Source organism: Felis catus, chromosome A2 (assembly GCF_018350175.1).
Source record: "Felis catus isolate Fca126 chromosome A2, F.catus_Fca126_mat1.0, whole genome shotgun sequence".
In the NCBI taxonomy this organism is placed as follows: Eukaryota; Metazoa; Chordata; class Mammalia; order Carnivora; family Felidae; genus Felis; species Felis catus.
In genome coordinates this window covers 20985694-21011134 of record NC_058369.1, presented here as the reverse complement: position 1 = coordinate 21011134, position 25441 = coordinate 20985694, and the positions used below count along the sequence as shown (strand labels likewise).

The 25441-nt window shown below is 53.6% G+C and overlaps 1 protein-coding gene across 1 annotated transcript in view; it reads right to left on the bottom strand.

Annotated features, from left to right (window-relative positions):
* The window catches only part of DNAH1 (dynein axonemal heavy chain 1), a 76631-nt gene that overhangs the window by 31444 nt on the left and 19746 nt on the right, over nucleotides 1-25441 (bottom strand). Inside the window, 25 exon segments of the mRNA XM_045051061.1 lie at nucleotides 9-95; nucleotides 1715-1864; nucleotides 2282-2395; nucleotides 3107-3212; nucleotides 3506-3694; nucleotides 4442-4555; nucleotides 4745-4908; nucleotides 5533-5673; nucleotides 6321-6500; nucleotides 6959-7064; nucleotides 7165-7286; nucleotides 7996-8160; nucleotides 9659-9871; nucleotides 10378-10631; nucleotides 10711-10909; nucleotides 11293-11448; nucleotides 11931-12072; nucleotides 13206-13288; nucleotides 13587-13706; nucleotides 14202-14427; nucleotides 14523-14716; nucleotides 15504-15654; nucleotides 17037-17335; nucleotides 18180-18391; nucleotides 19155-19312. Coding sequence (XP_044906996.1) covers nucleotides 9-95; nucleotides 1715-1864; nucleotides 2282-2395; nucleotides 3107-3212; nucleotides 3506-3694; nucleotides 4442-4555; nucleotides 4745-4908; nucleotides 5533-5673; nucleotides 6321-6500; nucleotides 6959-7064; nucleotides 7165-7286; nucleotides 7996-8160; nucleotides 9659-9871; nucleotides 10378-10631; nucleotides 10711-10909; nucleotides 11293-11448; nucleotides 11931-12072; nucleotides 13206-13288; nucleotides 13587-13706; nucleotides 14202-14427; nucleotides 14523-14716; nucleotides 15504-15654; nucleotides 17037-17335; nucleotides 18180-18391; nucleotides 19155-19312 — 4045 coding nt within the window.

Sequence of the window (25441 nt, the reverse complement as noted above, 5' to 3'; positions counted from 1 at the left end):
GAGCTCACCTCATTCATGCTGGGGTTTTCTCGCTTGAGGTTGCCAGCAGCCGAGATCACTGTCTTCACAGCTCTCATCCCAAAGTCATAGTGATCCTGTCACCACCACACAGGAGGAAGGGTGGGTGGGCATTGTCCCTTTGGGGGCTTCTGCCTGGAACACTCTGTCTCCCACCTGGTACCTGGCCCTCACCCAGCTGGAAGCTACAATGTCACTTCCCCCGACAGCTATCTGTGGTTGCCCACATGCCCCAGCCTGAGCCAGGTGCCCTCGTTTGCACTCCTCTGGCACCTTCTATTTACCATCCCAGCAGCCCTCTCCCTTCACAAGTTTACTTATTCTGCATCCCCTGCTCAACTCTTGGCCCCTGAGGATGAGGACTCTGACCCAGGCAGAGTCCTGCAGTCCCAGCACTGCACCAGGGGCAGAGAGGAAAAAAATGTGAAAGGAGTTCCCATTAGTGCCACAATAGGGTTGGCCCTGAGGGCCTTTGAGCTTCCTTCTAACATTATCTCTTAAATCTCTCTGGACCCACCCTTTCAGCCACACGACAAGGACCGACCGGGAAGACCAAGGCTTTTCTCTTTGCTACTTACTGGTTCTGTTTCTCTCCATTATATGGCAGGCAGGTATGTTGGAAATAGTTAAATTTATCTTTTTTTTTAATGCTTATTTTTAAGAGTATGAGAGAGCATGAGCAGGGGAGAAGCAGAGAGAGAGGAAGACATAGAATCTGAAGCAGGCTTGAGGCTCTGAACTGTCAGCACAGAGCCCAATTCGGGGCTCGAACCTATGAACTGCGAGATCATGACCTGAGCCGAAGTCGGACGCTTAACCGACTGAGCCACCCAGGTGCCCCTTAAATTTATCATTTTTGTCTATGAGGCCAGACCATGAGAGCTACATCTGGACCTGACCCACGGACCAGCGGACTTCCCAGAAGTCTCAGACTTGGAGCAGGATGAAGAGACTGGGCTACACTTTGAGTCACTGGCACTTGAGAAGGGTTGACTGCCTTTCCAGAACCACGTGGGTACAGTGAGTCTGACGGGAGGGCAGCATCTTTGGAAGTGGACGGTTACAAAGAAGGTGTGTAGGGGTTCTGGCTCCCGGGCCGCACTGTGGCGGGCAGCTGCTGCTTTTCCTGGGAACAGACTGCATCTCCTCCAGCACGTGGGTTTTGGGGGGCACCCCTGGCCAAAGGCCGCACGGCTTCCCCCTGGCCACAGTGACTGGTGTTCATGCATGAGCAGGTCACCCAGAAGGGGCCCATTAGGATGACACCAGGGACTTTTTCTACAACTCTTAAGAAAGAGAAACTAAGCGGGCAGCACGTAAGCCCAGAGCTTGGCTCATCTCTGCCACTGCAAAGGGGGAGCCTGCCTGAGAAGGGAGCCAAACGGGAAAGCTTACCCACCAGTGCTGGTGTCCGCACTGGTGTCCGCTGCAGCTGTCCCAGAAGCTGGGCTCAGCATGCCGAATGGATGGCCCATGGTGCGGGGCTTGGGGGGAAGCGGGGCTCCCGTAAGACCCAGTATACTTGTTCCTCAGCCTTGGGTTGTGTGGCCCTTGGTTTCCTAATGTTTGGCCCTCCCTTGCATCTGAACTAGCCCTCAGCTGAGAAGTGGGGATGTAATTCCCATCCTATGGGGCTCACCGAGAGCAGATGGCAGCTCTCACACCCTGGAACCTGGTCGGGGCAGGGCTTCCTCACCTGGGAGCTGAGCTGCTCGGAAGACAGCTTGAAGGTGGTTGTGATCTTCTTGGCCAGCACACTGGCCTCGTTGAAGCCAAAGGAGTAGAGGGAGATCTCCGCGATCATGGCATAATCCGGGACCATCATGGCCACAGGCCGGAAGAGCGCCTGGGGCACGGAGTGCACACGTGAACGGAGAAGCAGGCCTCCCCTCCCAGACCACAACTCACTCTCTGGACTGCCTGGTTCTCAGAAGGCAGCCTCACTACCCTCCTGCCTCACCGATGCTTGGATTCCCCTCTGCATCTTGCCTGCCGTAGCTGAGGTGTATCCTCCCCTGTGACTGGACCACTCTACTCATTAGAAATCGGTCCTTCGTATTGACCTGAACCTGCCCCCTGACTTCTCCCAAACCTGAGGACGAGCCCGGGGTCTCCTCTCCATGGCTGGGGGGGTGGGTCTCAGGACACTGGGCAGGAGGGTTGCCACGGGGGTCATCATCCCTGATGGCACCTCTGAGGCCACAGCTGCAGGGCTTTCCAGTACCCTGAGAAGTCACTAGGTCTGCCCTATGCCCAAACTCGCCTTCAGGTTATCAGGAAGCTCAGTGCGACCAGCATATCCTGGGTTCATGGTGATAAACACAGCACAGGATGGAACGAGTGGGATCTCGACACCTTCAAACATGAAGCGTTCCACCTACGTGGGGGGAGGGGAGGGGTTGACTCACCTGCCTCCTCTCTGGATGGGCCCCTTGTTCCCTGTGGATGCCCTGTCCCAGCTATAGCTGCTCAGCCCAGGAGAGAGGATTGGCTCCTCAGGATCTGACCTAAGACCTCTGGTCCCGGTAGCTACCAGCGGCCTCCCAGGTCCCGGCTCCCTGAGGTCTTCACATATCCCCTGCTACCCACACCCTACCCCCAGTTCCTGACACTGGTTCTCCTAGACTTGGGCAAGCTCAGCTCTGACTAGGACCCAGCACCCTACTGGGGTGGGGTTGGGCACCTGCCAGCCTCCCAGTTCTTGTCTCCAGGAGGAGAACTCTGGCCACTCTGAATGAGGCTAGAGAAGGGACAAATGGCTGGGGCTTTCCATAAGGGTCAGGATGTCCATAAGGGACCCCTTCCTCCACCACAGCCGGCCTGAAAGTTACACCTGGAGTGGGGCGAGGGCGTGGGCTCTCTGACTGGCTACAAAAGCCCCTCAGGGACAGTTCCACAAGGGGGAGTGGGACTGCCCAGTCCCCTGTGAGATGAGACAGGCTGGGCTCAGGGCAGGCCTGAGTGCCTGGCTTTTGATGCCGCCGGTATGAGGAGCCACGTGGCAGCGTGGGCATGCTGGGGATAGTTGAAGTGATGCGGTGGTAACTTGAGGGAGGCATGGGGTGGTGGTGGAACCCCGGATGCTCACACGCTGTTGCTGAGCCTTCTGGATGGTGGTGATCTGCTGGGCTACCACAGATAGCACCTCAATATCAATGCGATTGAACTCATCAAAGCAGGCCCAGGCCCCAGCACTGAATGAGGTAAGAACAATGGGGGGATATGAGCTCAGAGCTCACTTGACATCTCCAAAGCCCCCTGTGACTCTGCTGAGAGGAAGCTTACAATGATCATCTCTGCCAGCTTGGACATATTCCCAACGCCCACCACCTCAGCCCAGTGCCCATTAGGGACTGAGTCTTTGACTGCTATTATTCCATCCTGTCCCCTCCTCCACCCTGTGATGCTCCTGGGAGTCTCAGGCAGTGTCCCTGGGAGAGGTCAGCCTTCCTGCCCTGTCCTGGACCAACCTCATGCCCAGCCTCACCTGGCCAGGCCCTTGAAGAACTTGCCCATGGCCATGAAGTCAAGCTGGTCAGAGCAGTTGAACACCACTGTCTGGATGGCCAAGGCCTTGCCCAGGTCTTTAGTGGTCTCGGTTTTCCCTGTGCCAGCTGGGCCAGCTGGGGCACCCCCAAACTTGAGGTGCAGGGCCCCGGTCAGAGTCAGGTAGCACCTGCAGGAGTGAGAGGAGGTAGGCATGGGCCACGCTCCTTCCTCAGGATTCCCAGAGACATAGGGAGAGAGAGCCTTCCTGTGCTGGGCCTCGTGGATAGTGGCTCTTGCTTCTCCCTCCTGTCAGGGCCCCACGTGTACCCAGCCTTGGCTGCTGGGGTCAGGACTGGGGCCCTCGGCCACCTGCCCAGTGCTTCCCCCACTTGGCCCCATGACCCTGCAGAGCTTTGCTCAGGGACCTGTTGGGATGGCTGACCTCTGACCACACTTCACTTTCCTTCTTCAAAACCCAACTTGAAAATTCAACTGCTGCTAAGTACAAGTGGCCAGAGGAAATGACTGATTATTTTAGAAGAGAATTGTTCACTGTACAAAAGGAACAGGATCTTGTTTCTCTCAAGATCAATTTTTCTGGTACGTTGAAAGAAGGCTTTCACTGATGAAATTAGTAAAGCTCATCTGTTAGATGCTTACTGAGTGCGCTAAAAGCTTTAGACCTTGGCTGGCGAAATTCTCATAACCACCCTGAGGAAGCTGCAGAGGAAACTGGGGCATGTAGGGTTGAGTCACCTGTTCAAGGTCCCTCAGCCTATGATGGGCAGAACTGGTTTTGAACCTGAAACCCCTGCTCCTAACCTTCCACTGTTTTGATGACTGATAGTACCTTGTGGTCCCCAAACTCTTAGGCCAGCCAGAGCTGGAGGGAGGCTCCCAGGGTAGAAGGGTACATGGGGAGGGGGATGCTCACCTGTCAGTCAGGGGCGTGATCACAAGCCTCCCGCTGTTGCCTAGGTACTCATAGCCATAGATGAACTCGGCATTCACAGCCCGGATGTACAGGTTGTTATTCATCCAGTAGTACCTGGCATTTCAGGGAGATGGGTTCCCGGGTCATGGGGACCATGGGCCACTGGGTATGTGGCCAAGGCAAGGTGGGGAATGAGGGCATCAAGGCCCCCTGCCCAGCTTGTGCCAGGGCCTAATGTAGACTGCCTCTCCACCCTGCCCTGGCCCTGGATACGGCCGGGCCCAGGGGCCCCTGCATCCTCACCTCAGCTGTGAGATCCACTCAAAGTCGTTCACACTGACTATATTCTCCTGGATCAGCTTGCTCACCACATCCTTGGCGTGGACCTCAATGACAATTAGTGCTGATAGCACAGCTCGTTGCATGCGGGACAGCTTCCCCCGCACCAGGGCCACCAGGTCACTGAGCTGCAGGAGCGTGGGGAAACTGTCAGATATTGGCATGATCACACTGCAGGTAGGTTTCCCCTCCCTTGCACAGATGGTGGGCTTCTGCCAGGAATAATCTCATTCTGGGGGCCTCTTATGGTCTAGGATGGGAAGGGGCACAGAACTAGGCAGGGAGAGGGCAGGCAGGACATTGGCCACCTGGGAAGTCTGGCAGGAGAGCAGATAAAAGCAGAGGCACATGCATGGCATCTGCCTCCCTGCAGCATACAGTGTCATGTGAGCCTCTGAGGGCCAGCTGGTGGAGCCTGGCAAGGGGCTTGAGGAAGGGGTGCGGTGAGGAGCCGGTGTACAGACTAAGGAGAGCCCTCGGCACAGTGCAAGAAGGCCCCAGGTGTGTGACTCTCTCGCTGACCATCAGGAGAGGGGCACTTGCTTGGGCTCAGAACTCTCCTCAGACCTCCAGTCTCTCCCACCAGTGGCTGGTTCTGAGACACTCATCTCTGGAGGTGTCTGGCCTATTGCTCTTTAGATCCCACTCCAGGCCCTTTACAGGATCAATATAGGAAAACGTCCTCGAGGGACTGGGTTCTCCCAGGGTAAGGGGTGCACGGGGCGGGGGGGGAGCAGATAGTGATCTCCCACCTGCTGAGCAAGCCGGGGGAACAGCTTGTTACTGAGATTACCGGCCTCCAGGGCCTCTGCCACCTCCATGGTCCAGTAGGTCTGGCATCCAGCGATGGTCACCTGGCCAGGCCAGTTTAGAACCCATTGGGTCCTGGGCATCTAGAAAGATAACATAGGCAGGGCTGACCCAGGCGGCTGTCAGCCCCAACCCTGCATCCTCTTGTTTGCTTCAACTTCATCTGTGCTTCTAGGCCCAAGTAGTTAATTCTGCCTCAGAAGCAGAGAAGCCATTAAGCTCTAGGCCTCCTGGCAGAGTCATTTGGGCAGAGTCATCATTTCCTCAGCAGAGGAGACCTTGCAGTTGAGGGGTGGGAGCCTAGGTTCAGGGAACACACAGTCCTGGGTTCAGATCCTGACTGTCGCTTTCAAGTCACATGCCTTTGGGCAGAGAACGGCTCTGAACTGACTCTATATGATAAGGCTTAACACCTAGGCGAGCTGCCGACCGTGGACTGAGGGAGATAATATGGGGGAGGGCCCCAGCCAGGCCAGGCTCACAGTGAGTGCCTGAAACACAACCACAGTGGTTGGTTATTATCAGGGGCATGTCTCATTTTGGGAGCGTTTTCAGACTCCTCCTCCAGTAACCTCAAGGACTGCCTGCCCCCAGAGAGCCCCTGGCTCCTGCTCCTGCGAGCAGCAGTGGTCAAGGCAGAGCTTGAGGATGAGGCCGGCCGGCAGGCAGGCAGCCCCGTGACGGAGCAGGGGGGCACAGAGGCTGTGTCGGCATGGGAGGCACGGCTCACTGTGGGGTAGGCCTTGATGGCCCTCTCGATGATGTCCCGCACGCTGGCCTTCATGCTGCGCTCCACCTCCCGCAGCCAGTCCTCCACGTTGCTGGATGGGTAGATGCAGAAGGACAGCTTTACCTCTTCACCCTCTGCTGAGTACATGTGTGTGATCTCCAGGTCCTCCTGGAACAGCAGCTGTGGGCAGGGGCGGGGCAAGAGAGGCCTTACCCACTGTGTGCCGGGTGGGCTGGCCCTGCCCCCTCCACCCACTCCCTCAACTGCATGTGTGCGGGATGGGCCTGCCTTGTCCCCAGCTGCGGCCCAGCCCACTTGGGGAAGGAGGCGGAGCCTGTGCCGTGTGTCCCCCTTTCGCACAGGCTTGTGTGACCTCCCTTGGAGACACAGATGAGATGAGGTGATTCAGGAGCCCCGGCTTCCTGGGTCTCTTGGCCCAGCCAGCACCTCAGTGTACTAGAGGGACAGAACTCCCCTGAGCTGCCCTTCCTCCCACAGGCCCCAGCTGTCTCCAAAGGCCAGGAATTGCACTCGTCACCTCATTTCCTGCTAAAAGGATTTGGGGCCAGAGAAGAGCTGTCCTCCTTGGGAAGGTGCCCCAGAACTCCAAGGCCTGAGCCCCAGGCCCAGTTACCCACCCGGGCAATGTTCTCAAAGCACTTGCGCAGATGGGGCTGCACGGCCGTGGGGTCCTTCGTCTGGGACAAAATCTCAAGTAATTCGTCATCTGACAGGAAGTAGAATCTGCCAGGGGAACAGGGTGAGGGAGCGGGTTAGGCAGCCTCTGTGCCCCAGCCTCGTGGGCAGATACTGCCTGAGTGGACGCGGGCCAGGTGGTGCCCACCTGGGGAAGGCGCCCCGCTTGGTCTCCAGGTACTCGCTGAGGCCCTTCTGCACCATATCCAGCAGCTTGTTGCAGTCCCGCAGACTGTCCAGCAGCCTCTGGTCAGAGCACACGTTGATCACCTGCATGGCCCGGGCCAGAGAGAAAGTAGAAGCGAGCATGGTCAGAGGGCACCTGGGTGGCTCAGTCAGTTAAGCGTTCTACTTCGGCTCAGGTCATGGTCTCGTGGTTTGTGAGTCAGAGCCCCATGTCCGGCGCTGTGCTGACAGCTCAGAGCCTGGAGCCTGCTTTGGATTCTGTGTCTCCTCTCTGCCCTCCCTGGCTCACACTCTGTCTCTATCTCTCAAAAATGAATAAATGTTTAAAAATTAAAAAAAAAAAAGTTAGCATGGTCAAACTGGGACACAACAAGGTGGGCTCACAGGGCATGCATGCTGGCCAGAGACCACCAATAGGAACTGGAAAGGAAAGAGGGCAGGAAAATGGCCCTGAGCCAGGGCCCACATTCATCACCCTTGTCAATCCACAGAAAAAAAGTCTATAGTCAAAAACATTAGGGTTAAACAAAGCCAAGGAGTTTGATTTGTTGCAGGACTTGTCAGAGACTTTAAAATGCTAATGTAGACTGCAAATCTGCAAGAAGAAAACCAACTGTTGTGTTTCTGAGGAGTATGTCTTGAGACTGGGGAGTCCAATCAGGGAGACACAGGACTTGGGACTTGTCCTTCAGTCTTACTTGTTCAGGGAGAGAAGAGACCAGGAGGCTCCCAACAATGTGACCAGGGCCCTCAGTGGTCCCAGCTGCCCCCTCCTATCCCCATGTGAGCTCGCCTCCCGGTTCTCGTAGGCATTCTTCATGATCTTCCTCCAGATCCGCTCCATTGTCTGGTAGCGCTTGCTCTCCACAGGCAACTGCCGATTGATGTCCTCAGAGTTGAAGATGGGCTCCAAGTAGAGCCAGGACCGTTGACAGTTCAGCCACTCCTCCAGCACCTCCTGGACAGGGCATGGACTGTCAGGGCCTGGGGTCTCAGTTGGGTCCTGTCCTCCATGACCTAGAGATTTCACCCCACCAGAGTGCTCAGCAGACCACTGGACACCAGAGCCAGCATCCACAGGTGAATCTCTAGATGACACTGCCAGTCATGGGACCTCAGGGAACAAAGGTTGCACAGAGGCCCTCCCCTCCAGATAAAGTCAAAGTGCCCCACAGGACACCCAAGCCTCCAACAGGGGGGCTTTCTCTCTTCCCTACGAGAGAAACACACTCACACCAGTAAACCCTGAAGTAACAGAGGGAAGAGTCCAACACATGGAATGTCAGACCAGTCTCCTTTCCCAGAAGGATTTTTGGATTTATGACCCCAGGATTCTCTGAGGTGTCTTGAGACCTGAGCATGAGATCCATAAAATACTCTCTGAAACAGGAGTCCAAGAGTAAGACACCTTCAAAACAAGCCACTTTCTACTTCTACCTCCAAATCCTTCTTTAAGGATTTATCTCTTTTCCTATCAGTGCAAATTCCTCCATTCATTCATTCATTCCTTTCCTCAAGAGATGTGTGTGTTTCAGCCATTCTGTGCTGGGCCTGTGCCACACCCATGTGAGAAACAGAGGGAAACAGGATATGGTCCCTGCACTAGAGGTGCCCACGGTCCATGAAACAGCTAGCTCTGCCTCTGAATCACCAAGGGCCCAGCAAGTGTGATGGGCTCTGTAAGAGCTACCAGGGGCCATATAACAGGTGGTTGTGGGGGAGTCAGTGAGGGCTGCCGGATGCTGAGCCTTGGAGGGGACGGCAGGAAGGGATGAAACTTCAGGTGGAGGGGACAGTGTGACCCAGGGAGACCCAGGGACAATGCCGACGAACTTGGGCATCTCTGAGTGATCCAAGGAGCACACGGATGAGACCTCCTCACTTGGCTCCTGGCCTTCACTGGAGGTTTCTGAACAGCTCCCAGGAAGGTCCCAGGGAAGGGACTGTAAGAATCATACCAGTAGGCCTAGCCCCAGGACAGTCCTCCAAGGCTCTGCAGACAGCTCTTGCCTTGGCCTTGAGAGCCCCGGAGAGGGGCAGTCCCCGGTGCCCCCTCCCTCTGAGCCAGCTCCAAATGAAATGGAGATGGGAGGCTCAGGGCAGAGAAGAGAGGGCACTGAGGAGCCTCAGGGCCTTGTGGCATCCAGCCCAGAAAGTTTTGAGACTGAAGGTGCTAGCGCCAAGACCAGATGCCTCCCGAGCCTCTCCCCAGCCATAGTAGCAGACCAAACACTAGCCCTACCCTCACATCCTGAATTGCCTTCTCTGGCAGCCGAACCTCAGAGATGGACAGCCTCATACTAGCTGTTCTTCTCTGAATGAGAGAAGCCTGTCAGAGCTCTAGGAGCAGGGCAAACCTGGGCAAGGCACTCTGCCGCTTCGAGTCCCACCCAGACACCATAAAGGGCTGCCTCTGTGAGGGCTGGGAGGGGTGAGTGAGGACAGGGAGAGCCCACCTGGGTCAGCTTCAACTTGTTCTCCCAGGAGTTGATGCGCTGCTCGAAGGGCTTCTTGTAGGGTGAGAAGGACATGCTCTGGGTCATGACAATGTGGTCATCAAGCAGCTGTGAGGCCTCGTCTGGGCTCTTGAGGATGTAGGTCTCTGTCTCCTTGTAGGGCAGCACATTGAACAGGATGGTCGACCACTCCTTCTCCATCTTGTCCAGTGCCTGGGGTGGGGGGCGAGTCGAAGCTGGGTCCCAGGAAGGAGCTGGCCCACATGCCGCATGACCAGCACTGGGCAGGGAAGAGCAGGCTCTGTCCAGCCTTGATCGTGGCCCTCTGGTAAATATTCTCTGCTTGTCTGGTTAACAAATCCCCCGTGGGCCCTAGTCCGAATTTAAGGCCAGCTGGTATGCACACACGTGCTGCATGTATTGGGAGGAAACTAAGAAGTTCTGGTCCCAGTTCTAGCCCTTACTGGCTATGTCACCCTGGACAGGTGCTGAACCTTTCTGAGCCTTAATTTACCCATCTGTTATCAGCTCTTTCCTGGGCCAAGAAGTATCCGAGAGGAGTAAATGAGTAATAACAACGCACCAAGCACTTTATGTACATGATTGCTCACCAAATAGAATGCACCTCAACCCCTGAGCCTAGTGAATGACCCCAGGGATGGGGCCCAGTACTGTCAAACTCCTGTGCCTTCAGGCAGGGCCTGCTGGTGGCCACCCACCTGCTCAATGGCGTATTCCTTGCCAGCCACCTCTGCCACCTTGCTGATGCTCTCGATGTGGTCCTGCAGGTTCATCTCGAGGCAGCGGGCGAAGGTCAGGTTGGCCTTGGGCCTGACATTAATGTTGATCTCATTGGACAGCACCTCCCAGTGCCGGTTCCGCATGCCAGGGTTGCGTAGCCCCTGGATCAGTGGGATGTATGGCTTGAACTCCTCGATGCGGGCCCTGATGTCTAAGGCCACTTCCTGGCAGGCTGCCAGGCAGAACAGGAAGGTGTGACAAACAGCCAGCACAGGCAGGGAAAGAGGGGACAGGCCGGCTTGGCTGCCTACCTGGGATGTCCTTGAACTGCTTCACGCACTTGTGCATGGTCTTAAAGGACTCGATGACATTCTTCTCCAGCTGCTCAGAGTCGATGGCTGACAGGGGGTCATTCATCCAGCTCTCAGACCAGCGCAGCCAGTCAGAGGCTGTGGTCCAGAGATCCAGGAAGGGCTGGAACTCCTTCACCATCCTGGAGAGCTTGTCGTACTACAGGGGCAGACGAACCAAGGCTGTCTTGGGGTGCTTCCCGGTCTCTGTCCAAACTTGGGCCAGGTCCCCTCCCCCTCCTTACTCCTAGCTGCTGTCCCTGATCCTGTCCCCATGAGCCCTGGCCTGGCCTCCCCTCTTCCTGATGCGCACAGGTTCTGGGCTCTGAGTGGCTCAGCAAAACCTCCTGCCTGGTTCCAACTGTCCCCTCGCCCTGAGGGCCAGGGCTGAGCTATTCCCTCTCTGCAACCTGCTCAGCCCCACCCCCCAAATGTCAGGGCCCTGCCACCCAGGGCCCAGCTGGGTTCAGATACGGCCACAGACGCTGTGGGCTCTTCCTTGAGCCCTGGGGGCTGCTGGCTGGAGTGCCACAGGAGTCCTACATTGGTGATGGGCAAGCCGAAGATGCGCTCGCGGTTGTTGTACAGCATCGCCAGCTGCTGGCAATCCTTCAGCTGCTTTTTGACCCGCCGCACCTCGTTGGCAATCTCGTGTGCTCGTGCAATCTCCACATGTGTGGTGAAGCCTGCTACCACCAGCTGTGGGCCGAGGAGCTGGGGTCAGAGGCCTCTGGGGCCCCAACCATGTGCATGCGTCCCCCCCAACACACACACACAGAGGTCCGAAGTTCCTAGGTGTCAACACTTCCCAGTTCTGGGGGCACTTTCTTCTCCTGGAGTGAACAGCTTCCTGGCCCATCACAGGCAGGCTCACCGCCCCAGGGTAACACAGCAAGGTCAGAGGGAGACCCAGAACCCTGAACACTGTGCCCATTGCCGCCCGGGGCTCAGAGGACACAACAGAAGAGCTGGGGCTCTTTGCAACCTTGAATTTTCTGGACCTTGCTGCCTAAGCACCCATCCAGCCTTTCAGTTCATTCTTTCAGCCGTTCTTTCATCCACCCACCAGTTCATCCACCAAACATTGCCATAGCCCCTCCTGCATACATAAAGCCAGGCCTGGGCCCGGAGCACATGTGCGGTGGGGAGCGAGTCCTAGAAGACCCCTCAACTGGCCCCACCTGCAGCCCTTCCAGCTTCTCCTGGAAGTTGTTCTGATCCATGATCTGGATTTTGCGGAACTTCTCCTCGTCTTCCATATGCTGCTGCTGCACCACCTCTATCTGCCCAAGGATCTTAGAAGGCCAGTTGCTGGCAGCCCATCTGGATGGTGCAGGGATGGAGATGGGGGGAAGGTCACAGCTGAAATCATAGGGTGACCAGGCCAGACAGGGACACCCAGGGTTAAGGGGAGAATGGGGGAATCCAGGCGGCCGCTGGAGCCAGCCGGGACCAGGCAGCCAGGAAGTAGAAGTGAGCTGGAGGCAGCCATTGCCACCATAAGGGTTGGGGGCAGGCCTGCCTGGCAGGGGAGGCAGTCCCTGCCCTGTGACTGTGGCCTGGGAGCTATGCTCAGCATCCAGGGAGATGCAGGTCCAAGGTGCCCAGTGCAGTGATGGGGCAAGAGGGAGAATGGGGCTGGAAATGAGAGAGGCGATGCTGAGTTTCCCTCTTACATTCTAGGGTCTGGAGGGGCCTTACCTCCCATGAGACAAAGCAACAGTCTTTAGTCTCTATTTCCTTGGTGACCAACCAGGGCCACCAGGCTAACTTCCTTCATATCAGACCAATTCCCTTTGCCTGGCTGATGTGGGGGCCCTGCAGGATTCGAGGATTCTGCCTAAATCTGGCCTAGCAATGCTGACCTTGCGGGAAGCCCACCCTGGGTACCAGGATGCCCTGGAGGGTTGATGCTTGGGGCTCTTGGCAGGGTTCCCAGGAGATAGTGCCAACCTTTCCCAGGCCCTGACATTCTGAAGGCACCCCCAGTCTGTGAGGCAGGGCAGACAAGGGGTTTCTGGGAGCAAAACTCCAACCTAAAGCCATCTCCCACAAGGCTCTTGAGTTGGGTGGAGACAAGCACTCCTCCCCAGGGATTGACCACCGGTCTGACTTTGCCTTCACTCAGTGCTCCCAAGGATCCCAAAGGGTCCCTACCACAAACAAGGGGATCCTAGGCCCATGTGAACATGTGTGTGTCAGGCTGACAATGGTATAGAGAATGGAGACAGGGTGAGGGGGCAGCAGGGTCCCTAGGCCAAGAGGCTCAAATGATTTCCTTCTGCCCCATTGGCCACCTGGCCCTGGCCCTGGCCCATGTGGAGCCATGGTCTCTGACAACTTGGCAGGCATTTCTGGTATAACCACACAGCCTGTGGCTTCAGGGATATTTGAGAGCCATGCGTCTCGGCACCTCTTTCCCTACCCTCTGGGATGGGAGCGAAGCTCCCACTCACTTGTCATTGAAGTCTTCTGTGCTGAGGTTGTAAAGGAATTCATCCATGACCTGGTAGTCGTCCATGACCTTCACAATCCGCTCCTGCATGGACAGGTGGTAATGAGAACTGCGTGTGTGGGACCCCAAAGTGGTCAAGTGCTAAAGAAAGGCTGCTCTCTTCCAGAGAGGCGAGGCCTGGAGTTGGGGAGCCCCAACCCAGCCCCCAACCCATACCTTCTGTCTGGCCTCCCAGACAGCATGGCTCTGAATGTCCACCATGCATCCAGCCTCATAACCCTCCAAACCTCCATCTTCTGGGTCTACCTCACCTCTGGCCTCCTGGCTCCTGATCTCTGAGCCCCCAGACACCAGCCTCTGGTCCCTCCTACACCCGCCTCACCTCTAGCCCCACCAGCTTCTCAGGGATGCCCTTCATCCACTCGCGAAGCTCAGCTAGCTCCTCGATGCTGTTGGGCTTCTCATAGATCTTGCGGCTGATGCTGCGAAACTCCTCACAGACCTGGTGGTGAGAGGAGTGGCTAGGGAGGCCATGCACCCTCCCTGGCCATTCCTGGGGCCTGCTCCTCCTTCCTGGACCCCCGTGTCTCCCAACAGGTAACTGCCGCCACCCCGCCATACCCTGCAGCTGACTCGCTGGGGAGCCAAGGTCCCCCCCCACCCCAGCCTCCTGTGTCCAGTGAACACATGCATGGGACTCCTGAGGCCTGCACTTGCATGCCCTCAGTTCCCTGAAATGGCCCGTCTTTGGGAGGGGTTCCCAGGTCTTTCCAGGTCTATGGAGAGAGCTAACAGTACCCATTCCCTGAGACCTTCCATATGGGATGCCTCCCCACAGACAGGGTCAAGGCAGGGTGACTTCCAGATCCTCCCATCAGCCTGGGCATCTGCAGACACCCTGGCCCTGCCTAGGGACACCTTGTTCCTGGGAGCTCACCCTGTATGCAAGAGTGCATGTGCTGTTGCAGTCACCAGGGCCAGGTGGCTGGGCACTTACATTGTCCACCTCCTTGTGCAGGTTCTTGGCCAGGATGTCCAACATGGAAGTGGCCAAGGCCTTGCGCTTCTTGGACAGGCTCTGCTTGACATTGTCAACGTTGACGTAGAAGGGCCCAATGACGATACTGCTGGGCAGCGAGCTGTCCAGGATCTCTTTCTCCCGCAGGTGGGTAAGCACCACTTCCCGTACCTCCTCGGCTGATGGGCACTGTGTCTGGTAGGCCCTGTGGACAGTGGGCACACACGAGGGGCAGAGGGTGGTAAGTGGGTGGCCCGGTGTCATACCGACACACAGACACCCTCAGATGCATACACGTACTTGAGGAAGGTGGTAATGTCATTGTTATTCAGCTCCAGATATTTTTGGTATTCCCTGGCATAGGCCTGCAGTGGGATCATGGCCTTGCGCACAGCATTGGCAATGACGGCCCGCAGCTCCTCCACCAGTGGCTCGTGGAGCCCCACGGACTCCAGCAGGGGGTTGCCGCTGATAAAGATGTCCTCCATCACCAGCTGTGGAGCCAAAGGCAGGGGGTGAGCCATGGGGCAGGCAGGTGGGCAGAGGGATTGGAGATGAGACCCGAAGCCAGAATGGGCAGCAGTGCAGCCAATCACAGGCAGCGTGGTGGGGGTCAGGGAAAGGGTTTGCTGTGGTGTCTCTGAGAGCGGGCTGTGGACTAATACAGGGCTGGAAGCCTCATGAGCCCGACCAAAGGGTAGCGTCTTCCTCTACCTGGGCCTGACTCGGTCCAGTGCCCAGGAAAGGAGCAGACAGGGCCACCAGGTCACCAATGGCTTTGGCTAACCAGCAGGGGAGACAAGAGGGGGCTGAAGTTCCAGAAGCTCTTGGGCCCGGAGCAGTGGGATGTACATAGGTGTGGTGATGAGTAGGGACTTCTGACAAGGGGTCCTGCCTGTGGAGGTCAGTCTGCACCCACATCTTAGCTGAAGAGAGAGGCCAGGAGCTGGGTGGGATAAAGAGGGTGGAATCTGGGCGAGAACGGCTGTGACAGGGGTGGGTGAGTGAGCCCGGTTTGAACAGTAGGTTTGACACTTAGGCGCTTTGTGCCCTTATGCTAGACCTCTCCAAGTCTCACAATAAAATGGAGATGCTAATGGTTCTCAGGGCAGCTTGTAGTGAGGAGTAAGTGAGCCATTCAAGAATTAAAGGGCTGAGCACACTGCCGGCCAGGTGGGAGGCCCGTACGAAAGCTGAACCACTGTAATACGGTTAGCCTGCAGCTCAGTAGCCGCTAGCAGCCAGGGCAGCAGGGGCCCTGGCCTCGAGCTACAGCTGTACCTTCTCCAGCTGGGGCACCGTGTGCGTGGCCAGGATGCCCTTGTCGAAGAGGTTGAGCAGAGATGTCTCGAACTGCTCCAGTGATGTGCTATAGTGCACCCCTGAGCTATCCAGCACCAGGTCCACAATGAATAGGGGATTCTTCCGGGGCCTGTGGGACAATGATTGGGCTGACGGTGGGCAGGGGCCTGAGGAGGTCTGCAAGCAGCAGACCCAGCCCTCTGCCCTTCCTGCCAGCATGATGGCTCTCAAGCTTCTCCATGCATGAGAAGTGCCTCCTCCCTCCTCCCAGAAACCTGTTACCAGAAAAACACTGGTAACTTAGTTACCAAAGCCTATGCCGTTTCTGCCACTTGCCCAGAGGTCCGCTGGCACCAGGGAGATGGAGGGCCCCCCATGCGGTCCTGAGGTCATCAGGGCAGGTCGGCCAGACTATGGGCCCTTGTGGCCCCTGTGCTCCCCCTGGGAGGCCACCATCTTTAACTTCAGATGCCCACCACACACCAGCAACCCTCAAGCCTAGATCCCAGCCAGGCTTCCCTGCTTCACTCTAGACCACCCTCCTGGACCTTTAATGGGCATCTCAAACATTCTGTGTCCCCTGACTCCTGCCAGCTCCCCTCAGGGCTCAGTGCTAGCTGCGGACCCCAGGAGTCAGCTCATCTCCTCCCCTCCCCTCCTCCCACTGCACATCCTCCTGCAGCCCGGCCTGTAGCACTGCCACCCATGCATGGCCCCAAATCTGCTGCCCTCAGATCCCAGCCCCCTCTGTCATCTCCCTCGTCTAGACAATGGTAGGAGACTTGGTCTCATTTGTCTTCTGCCTCACTTGTCCCCACAAATCCAGAGCATCGTTTAATCAGATTATAACTCCCCTCTGGTGGCCGCTAACCACACTTAGAATAAATCTAGCCCCGGACCATGACCCAAGGAGGCTCTGTGATCTGGCCTGCCACTGCAACTTCTCCCACGCCATCCTGACCGGCCCTCCTTGCTCCAGCCATAGCTCTAGCCTTTCCTTCCTCGACCGCCCCGAGTTCTTCCTCCCCCTCCGAGCCTCTGGTCCCTCTACCGGCGCCCCTCCTTAGCATCTCTGCAGCCAGTTTCCTCACAGTCTCAGGTCTTCATTCAGATGACCCTGAACCCTGGCAAATTCCCCTGCCCCACCCAGGGTCTGTCACACCCCCTGCCAAGATCGGCCATGACCAGCTACTAATTCATTTGTTTGCAGTCTGTCCCCCGTGAGAGTAGGAGTCATACGTCTCTTATTCCCTTAGAACCCCACCTGGTTCATGGCAAGTACTCAAAGAATAACTGCCGACTGAGAAGATGAAGGTCACCAGAGACATGCAAGCCGGAGCTGGTGGGACATTCCCTGGCCACCAGGGCAGGGGCCAGGCTCTCCTTGCCGTCTGAGACCTGGCAGTGCTGGGCACCCTCATCTTGGCTGCCCTCCTCCCCCCACCCTGCACCAGCCTAGCCCCTGGGGCCTAGCAAGGAGTGGCGGTGGGGTCACCAGGCACCTCCCCCAACCTGTAGGGGCTGTTGATGAAGTCCTCGCCCCAGACCATGTCGTCAGCGCAGTCGAGCACGCTGCAGCAAGCGTCGCTGATGAACTGCGAGAAGCTGGCCAGTGAGTCCTGCACCAGGAAACGCAGCGTGTCCTGCAGCATGTACTTGATCAGCTCCATCAGCTTGCGCAACTTCGACATGAGGTACACCTCCCAGTTGGTTTCGTAGAGGTTATACCAGCCCTTGCTCATGTCACGCAAGCTGCTACGCATGGCCACCTTGAGCGTGCTGATCCAGCTGTCCTTTAGGAACATCTGCACCTGGAGTGGCCATGGGTGGCATCAGGCGGCCGCCCCAGGAACATGCTGCCCACAGCTACGTGCACCACTGTGCTGGGGCGGCCCCAGGACCCAGATGACCACAGAAGGATTTCCCCCCACCCCTACCAACCAGCACCCTCCTGTGACCCTGGGGACCAGGGATGCTCTGGGGGAAGGGGAAAGGGGACGGCAGAAACAGGACTTTTCCTCCAGCTAAGAAAGAGACAGAGACTGAGACACAGGAAATGGGCAGAGAAAGAGAGACACAGAATGAAACAGAGAAGGGGAGCTTTTCTCTGGACCATCTGGTGATGATCCCCCACAAGCCTGTACCCTTCTTCCCTCACACCCCAATTCTCAGGGGGCATGTGGGGTTCCTGCTCTCCTTTCCAACACAAGGGGTCTGCTTCAGAGGCCACCAGGGTTGGCTGGAAAGTGACTACCTTGGGCTTCCTTTCTTCTCTGGGATGAGCCATCTTCCTGGGAGCACCACCCCCCATCCTCCCACAAGGTCTAGGTTTTAAAGAGAACAAGAGGGGCGCCTGGGTGGCGCAGTCGGTTAAGCGTCCGACTTCAGCCAGGTCACGATCTCGCGGTCCGTGAGTTCGAGCCCCGCGTCAGGCTCTGGGCTGATGGCTCAGAGCCTGGAGCCTGTTTCCGATTCTGTGTCTCCCTCTCTCTCTGCCCCTCCCCCGTTCATGCTCTGTCTCTCTCTGTCCCAAAAATAAATAAATGTTGAAAAAAAAAATTTAAAGAGAACAAGAGCCCACAGCCTCACCACTAGCCAGTCAGCTCCAAGGCTCTGGCCTGTGTGCAGCCCTCTATGCCCTTGATGACCACGCACCTGAGAGAAGGTCTGTGACTGAATCTGCTCAAACTCTTCCAGGCGGCTGTACTTGGAGAGGTTTGAGTGGAACAGGGACATGGCAGTCACCTTGTTGCACTCAGCCCGCACCTTGCTGAGGGCCGTGATAACCTCCGGCCGTGTAAGCAGGGACACAAAGGTAAAATCCTCTTTCTGCTCCCAGAAGGGGTACTCGGGAACACTCACCAGCCCTGCAGGGATGGCGGTAGAGGGCCAGTGTCAGATTGGCCTGGGACAACATCAGGGGTGTTGATGGAGAGATGCAACTCCCGTCTCCTCCCAAAGAGACACCCACGTCCCCAGAACCCCTCTTTTCCCAAGACCTTCCAGAGTGGCCCTACAGCTTCGCAATGAGCTGCCCACTCTGGGCGAGTAAATGAATCCTCTCCAGGCCCCTCTGGGTCACTGACCCCTTTGAAGTGCAGGAGAGTCACAGACCATCTCCCCCTTCACTCCCACCCATGCTGCAACATAACCCAGCACCAAGCGAAGGAGATGTGGGCACCAGGACCCTTGAAGTGCCCACCGCCCATGCACTGCCCCAGCTTCCTGGGCATTTCACAGGAATGAAATTCACGGGCATCAGGGAACTCAAAGAAAGGAAGACTTGGGGGAACTAGTGTCCTACTCTGAGACTCAGTCTGCCACAAGTCAAATGGGGCTGTAGCAATGCCACCTGCTCCTGCTACTGGAGGAAGGGCGGGCGGTATGTTCCTCAGTCAGACCATCAGAGCCCTTTCATCCATTTCTCAACAGTGGCTGTCCTAGTACACATTTACCTGGCTCCTTCAGCCCTGCTCACACCACTGGTTTTTAAAGGAGTCTTCATTGACCCCCACCCCGACCCTAGCCCTCCAGGCAGCTGGAGAAGAAGCACAGTGGGTGCTGTGAAGGGAGGGCAGGAGGGCTGTGGCCAGGGGGGTGGCCATGGGGTCTTTGTCCAACGCCCCTCACCTTGCCTGGGCACCTTCTCCTCCTCCTTCTTAGGCAGGGTCACGTAGGAGAACATGTCAGGCTTGGAGGAGACAATCTGGTCAAAGTTGATTTTGTTCATGCTGCGCTCATAGTCCAGGTTCACTTCTCTGGAGAGATTGCTGAGGTGCTCCAGAACGCTGCCAATGGAGAGGGGGGGACAGGGACGTCAGGGGGCTCCATATACCCTGTCACCCCCACGCTGTGGACTGGCTGGGGCCCACTCTCCTCTAGCGTTAACCTGTGGGCATGAGTTTGGGGCTTCCCTTCCGGATTCATGAGCACACCTCCCACCTGGCCCCCGGCCACTAACCTCCATCACCCTTGTCCCCTCCCTCTTTCATGCCACCCCCTCTTCCCCATCACATCAGTTCAAGTCTGCCTGTTTTGCTTCTCACTTCTCAATGTCATCCCGACAAGGCACCCTCCCTGCCTGGTCCCCTCACTTTCACCCCTGCCCATTCCAATCCACTCCCCACAAAACTCAAGTATAAGCCCCTCCTTCTCTTGCTAAAAATCCATCCTGGGTCCCTGGGTCCCTGGGTCCCTACATCCTAGGATAAAGCCAAACCTCTTCCTGAGCTCCAAGAGGCGCTCCAGCCCTTCCTCGTTCTCCTCTCTGGTCACCCCACCCCAGCCACAGGCAGCGCTGAGCTGTCACCTCATAGCCTTTGCATACACTGTTTCCTCTGGTGGCCACACCCTGGTTGACCCACTCCTACTTCTGCCTGACCAGCCCAGGCTCCCCCCTTAGGGTTTCTATCTAAGACGAGCCTTGCCCCCTCTGGATGAGGGCAGCCTCATTTGTGCCCCCAACGTGCCTCCCCAGTCCTAATGCTCCTGACCCCCTAAGGGCATTTCTTTCATTCATTCACTGTTGTTCCCTCAGTCAGCATCCTGTTCTCCCCTTACTTTTTCCAGGACTCAACTCAAATGTTACCACCCCAGCAAGGCCTTCTCTGACCATCTAATGTAAAGGAGCCCCTCCATGATATCTCTGTTCCCTTGTCTTTCCTGGTCTCCACAGTACCTATCAAAACCCTGAATCACCTCATTTTCTTATTGTGTGTCTTCCTGGCCAGACTGAGAGCCCAGGAGGGCAGGCCCTTCATGGGGTGCGTTCACTGCTGCGCCCCTGTGCCTGGCACAAGAGAGACACTTGCCACACACATGGCTGCCTGCCTGACATCCACTTCCTCCTAATTGGACCTGACTGCTGCTCTAGAACTCTCTCCTCTCTCACTTAACTTTGAGGAAGATGACAAGTCTGGGTTAGCTCTGGGTTATCTCACCTGTCTAAGCCGGTCATGGTGGAGCTCAACCTGCTAATTGGCTTAGGAGTGGGAATGTGACTCAGTTATAATCAACAACTGACGCCGAGCTGTAAAATCAAGCCCCCTTGTCCCATCTTCCTCAAGACAAATTCTGGGGTATTGTTCATGCTCCAGAGTTCCCTGTGAGATCAGAGGCAGTACTTCTCCTAAAATCGCATCTCTGCCCAGCTGCTTCCTCCATTACATCCTGTGGCCTTCACTCCCTTAGAGATGTCTCCTGAGAGGACTTCATCAAGAAATCAATTGTATAAGAATCCCTCAAACCGGCTCTGGTTCAAGGGAATCCAATCTACGGCAGGACTCAGTGGACTCTGGACTTTGTGCTTCTGAAACTGCTGCTGCCATCCCGCCTGGGGATGAAGCCAGCACACCCTGGAGACAGCCCCGGCACACTAAGCTGGCACATCCTGCACCCAGTTCCTAGTTACAGGCAAAACAGTGGCTTCTCCTACTGTCTAGGCCAATCCGAGCCCAGCATATTTGTTATGAAAGCCAAACACACTGCCAATGATACAAACTCAAGAAATGGAATTCTGGACCACCAAGGTAATGGTGGCTACGTCAATTCCAATTTCCCATCATGCTCTAAAAAAAAAAAAAAAAAAAAAAAGGAAAGAAGGGGGAAAAAAGAAAAGGACAAATAACACTCCCTAAACCCTCACCTTTAGCATAAGCAGAATAAAGAAAATGCCCAAACTTCACGTTATCTTTAGAAGAATAATCATCTGTTCCCAGTGAGCTACTACTCACCCTCCCGCTGCCAGCCTGCCTGGAAAACGAAGGCTGTCTGAAAAAAACTGTGCAGAAGAGGGGAGCAGTGGGAGCCCTGAGCTTGGTCTAAGATTCTACCAGCAAGACAGAAAGTCCACCCCAACTGCAAGAACACTGACCGAGTTCTGGAGAATCAGAGTGCTTAGGACGAGGAAGGGGCCTCTGTGCTTGCATTCAAGGTAACATTTTTCTTTTAAAGTTTCTTTATTTATTTTGAGGCGGGGAGAGGGGCAGAGACAAGCAGTCTCTGCGCTGTCAGCGCACAACCCGAATGACAGCGCACAACCCGAATGACAGCGCACAACCTGACATGGGGCTCGGTCCCACGAATCCTGAGGTCGTGACCTGAGCCAAAATCGAGAGTCAGACGCTTAACCAACTAAACCACCCAGGTGCCCCCAAGATAACATTCTTTGAAAGGCATCATGACATAAAGGGGAAGGTAAAAGACAAGAAGAGGAGTACTTTGGAGATTGAAGGGTGATAGAAAAGGAAGCAAAAGTAAAAAATTAGAGTCTTGCAAGATAAGAGAGAACAAACAACTTGGAGGACAAGCCCTCTCTCCAACACACACACACACACACACACACACACACACACACACACACACATCGACTTAAAAAAACAAACAAACTGGGGCATCTGGGTGACTCAGTCGGTTAAGCGTTTTAACTTCGGCTCAGGTCACCATCTCACAGTTCGTGGGTTCCAGCCCCACATCAGGCTCTGCACTGTGCAGAGCCTGCTTGGGATTCTCTCTTCCTCTCTCTCTCTCTATCTCTCTCTCTCTCTCTCTCTCTCTCCCTCTCTCTCTGCCCCTCCTCCACTTTCTCTCTCTCTCTCAAAATAAAATAAACTTAAAAAAAATTTTTAATAGTTTGCTATCCTAACAGAAGAGGGCGCCCTGGAACTAGGAATCTTGTAAATCACCCTAAATCCCTGAACTGAATAGGTGAAAGTAACCACATTTACATAAAGCTACTGAAAGAGAGAGCAACTTACCTGATGAAAATTCTCACCTATCCCTCAAAGAAAAAACAAAGACAAAGCAAAGGAAAACTAACATAACACTTCAAACTGAACCAAATATCTTCACACAAGTATGTAGGCATATGAAAAATACCTTGAATCCGAAACTCACAACTAAAACACAGAAATGGGCAAACAGCAAGAAGATGGAGGAAACAAAATTATCTCTGGAAGGAAGGCAAAATTATGAGGTGCCTACGGAAGAATAAAGTAAAAAAAATAATAAAATACATTGAAGAAAGGAATATAACCAAGAAAATTAAAATAAGGCAAAAAAAGAAAAAGAACTAGAAGGGACAGAAAGTGGTTAAATTAGAAATAGGTAAAAAAGCAAAGCAAGATAGATAGATAGAGATATATAATGGAATCTGATAAAGAAAAACTGGATAAAGGAACACAACTAATATTTAAAACTATAATCCAAGAGAAATTTCCAGAAATAAAGAATATCTCAATCTATGTACTTAAAAGGCCCATTTTGTACTAAGGAAAATTGACCCAGAATGATCAACTCTGAGATGTAAACTAGTAAAATGCTTAGACTTTAAAGATTGTTGAAAAAACAAACAAAAACAAACAAACAAACAAAAAACACCAAGGCCTCCAAGCCAAAAAATCAAACAACTTTCAAGGGAAAGGGAGCAGGACTGGCACTGGGTCTCTCAAAATCAACATTCAAAGCAAGGCAACAAAAGAGCAGTATTTAAAAACAAAACCCAAAAACTGAAGCAATAAAAGTGTGAACCAAGAACTTTATTCCAATCAAGTTGTTTGTCAAGTTTTAAACATGCAAGAACTCTAGGAACACTATACCCTTGAACCCTTTATGAGGAATCTACTAGAAAAGTAGCTTCATCCAACCAAGAGACTGGTGATGTTCAAGACATACTATCCCAAAATATGGTACCAAAATATGGTACCTTGGCATCTTGAATGTTTTAAGCTGAAGCAGTTTGAGAAACGGCCTTCCCTGGAAGCAGGTCATAAGACCCTCATGTAAGAAGTGCCCTCCTTATACCCAGAGCACAGGACATCCTTAGCTCCAAGATGGAGTGATGCCAAGTGGAATCCCAGTGAAGAGGCCTTGCTAAGTATTCCTCAGTTTACTACGCTTAGCTCATATCTTTTTGTCTTGCCACTATCCCCACAACTTTCCACTTTTCATCAAACCTAGTGTAGGTTTAACCTCCTCAGGTCTTCATTTCTTTAAGAAGGCTCCCATGTTAAGGGAAACATGCAAATTTGCAAGCTCTTCTTTTGCTAACCTGTCTTGTATTACAGAGTCCCAGCCAAGAACCTAGAAGGATATAAAAAAGAGGATTGACCCCCCACCCCCCTTACCCTCCGCTACTGGATGATGGGAGAAATTTCAGAAGAAAAGGTTGATACACTTAATCCACTTAATTGTAGATTTAAGACTAAAACAGAGATAAGAGCTGCTGGCTGTCTCAATCCATAGAGCAAGCTGTGAGCTTGAGCCCCACATTGGGCAAAGAGCCTACAATCAATCGATCAATCAATCAATTTTATTTTTAAAAATAAAAACAAAACAAAGATAAGTATGAGAGTGGAAGAATATCATATTAAATAATAAGGAGAAAAAAGCAACTAAAAATGGGAGGAGAAAGGAATGAGGAAAGTAGATTAAAGTCAAGATTGCTACAAAGGAACATGAAGGGAGTCGAAGGATACCATTGAAACCTGACAAAACAGATATTAACTAGTTAAATAAGAAAGCAGGGGATTCGAGGCACTATAAAAGGTTTAATACAAAAGAAACCACTAAAATAAGGCAAAAATATTCCCAAATACCGAAAGAAATTTAAAAAGTGAAAGAACAAAGAAAATACATCATGCAAAGGAGGAAATACAGAACTGAGATCAAACATACCAGCTCTATAAATAAATGTGAACGTGCTTAACTCACTTATTACAAGAAAAAGATTTTTAATCTCACTCACAAAGTAAGATCTGACTATATGCTAATAGCAAGAGACCTATGTAAAACAACTAACTCAGAAAGGCTAAAAACAGAGAGCTGGGAAAAAATGTATCAGAAAAATGGAAATAACAAAAAATCAGGTTACAATTCTGATATCAAACAAAGTAAAATTCTGATCAAAAAGCATTTTACCTGATCAAGGACACTTTTTTTTTAAGTTTATTTATTTATTTTGAGAGAGAGAGAGAGCACGTGTGCAAGCAGGAGAGGGGCAGGGAGAGAATCTCAAGCAGGCTCTGCACTGCCAGCACGGAGCCTGATGACACGGAGCTAGAACTCACAAACTGTGAGATCATGACTTGAGCCAAAACCAAGAGTCAGATGCTCAACTGACTGAGCCACCCAGGCACAGTCCTCAAGGACATTTTTTAATGCTAAAAGCCACAATTAATAATGATAGTGTAACACACTACTCTCTGTGGGGAAAAATAAGTAAAGATACAGAAGACATAAATAACATAATCAATAAGATAGATTTTCTGGCATATATGTATATATAAAAACTCTTATACCCTAACTAGAGGGATACACCTCTTCTCACATGCAAATGGAACATTCAGCAAAAAACTGACTATATATTAGGTCACAGAGAAAACACCAGCAAGTTCTGTAGAGTAGAAATATTATAAATAACACTCCCTGATCTCAATGCAATTAAAGTAAAATTAACAAAGTTTAACAAGTCCTTTCCACATGGAAAATTGTGAAACTTGTTAAACAATATTAAACAATTCTTTTTTTTATGTTTATTTATTTTTGAGAGAGAGACAGAGAGGAAGAGGGAGTGGGGCAGGGGCAGGGGCAGAGAGGGACAGAGGATCTGAAGTGGACTCTGTGCTGACAGCAGAGAGCCAGGCTTGAACCCACAAACTGCAAGATCATGACCTGAGCCAAAGTCAGACGCCTAACTGACTGAGCCACCCAGGTGCCCCTAGACAATTCTGTAATGAAATGGGAAATACAAACTAAATTTTTGGAATTAAAAAAATGAAATACTACATATCAGAATCTGTGGACTATTTTTTAAGCATTTATCAGAAGAAAGTTCATTAGACACATTTATAAACACATTTATAAGCAAGAATGTAAATAAGTGAATTAAATTTCTAGTGCATGTGCACACACACACACAC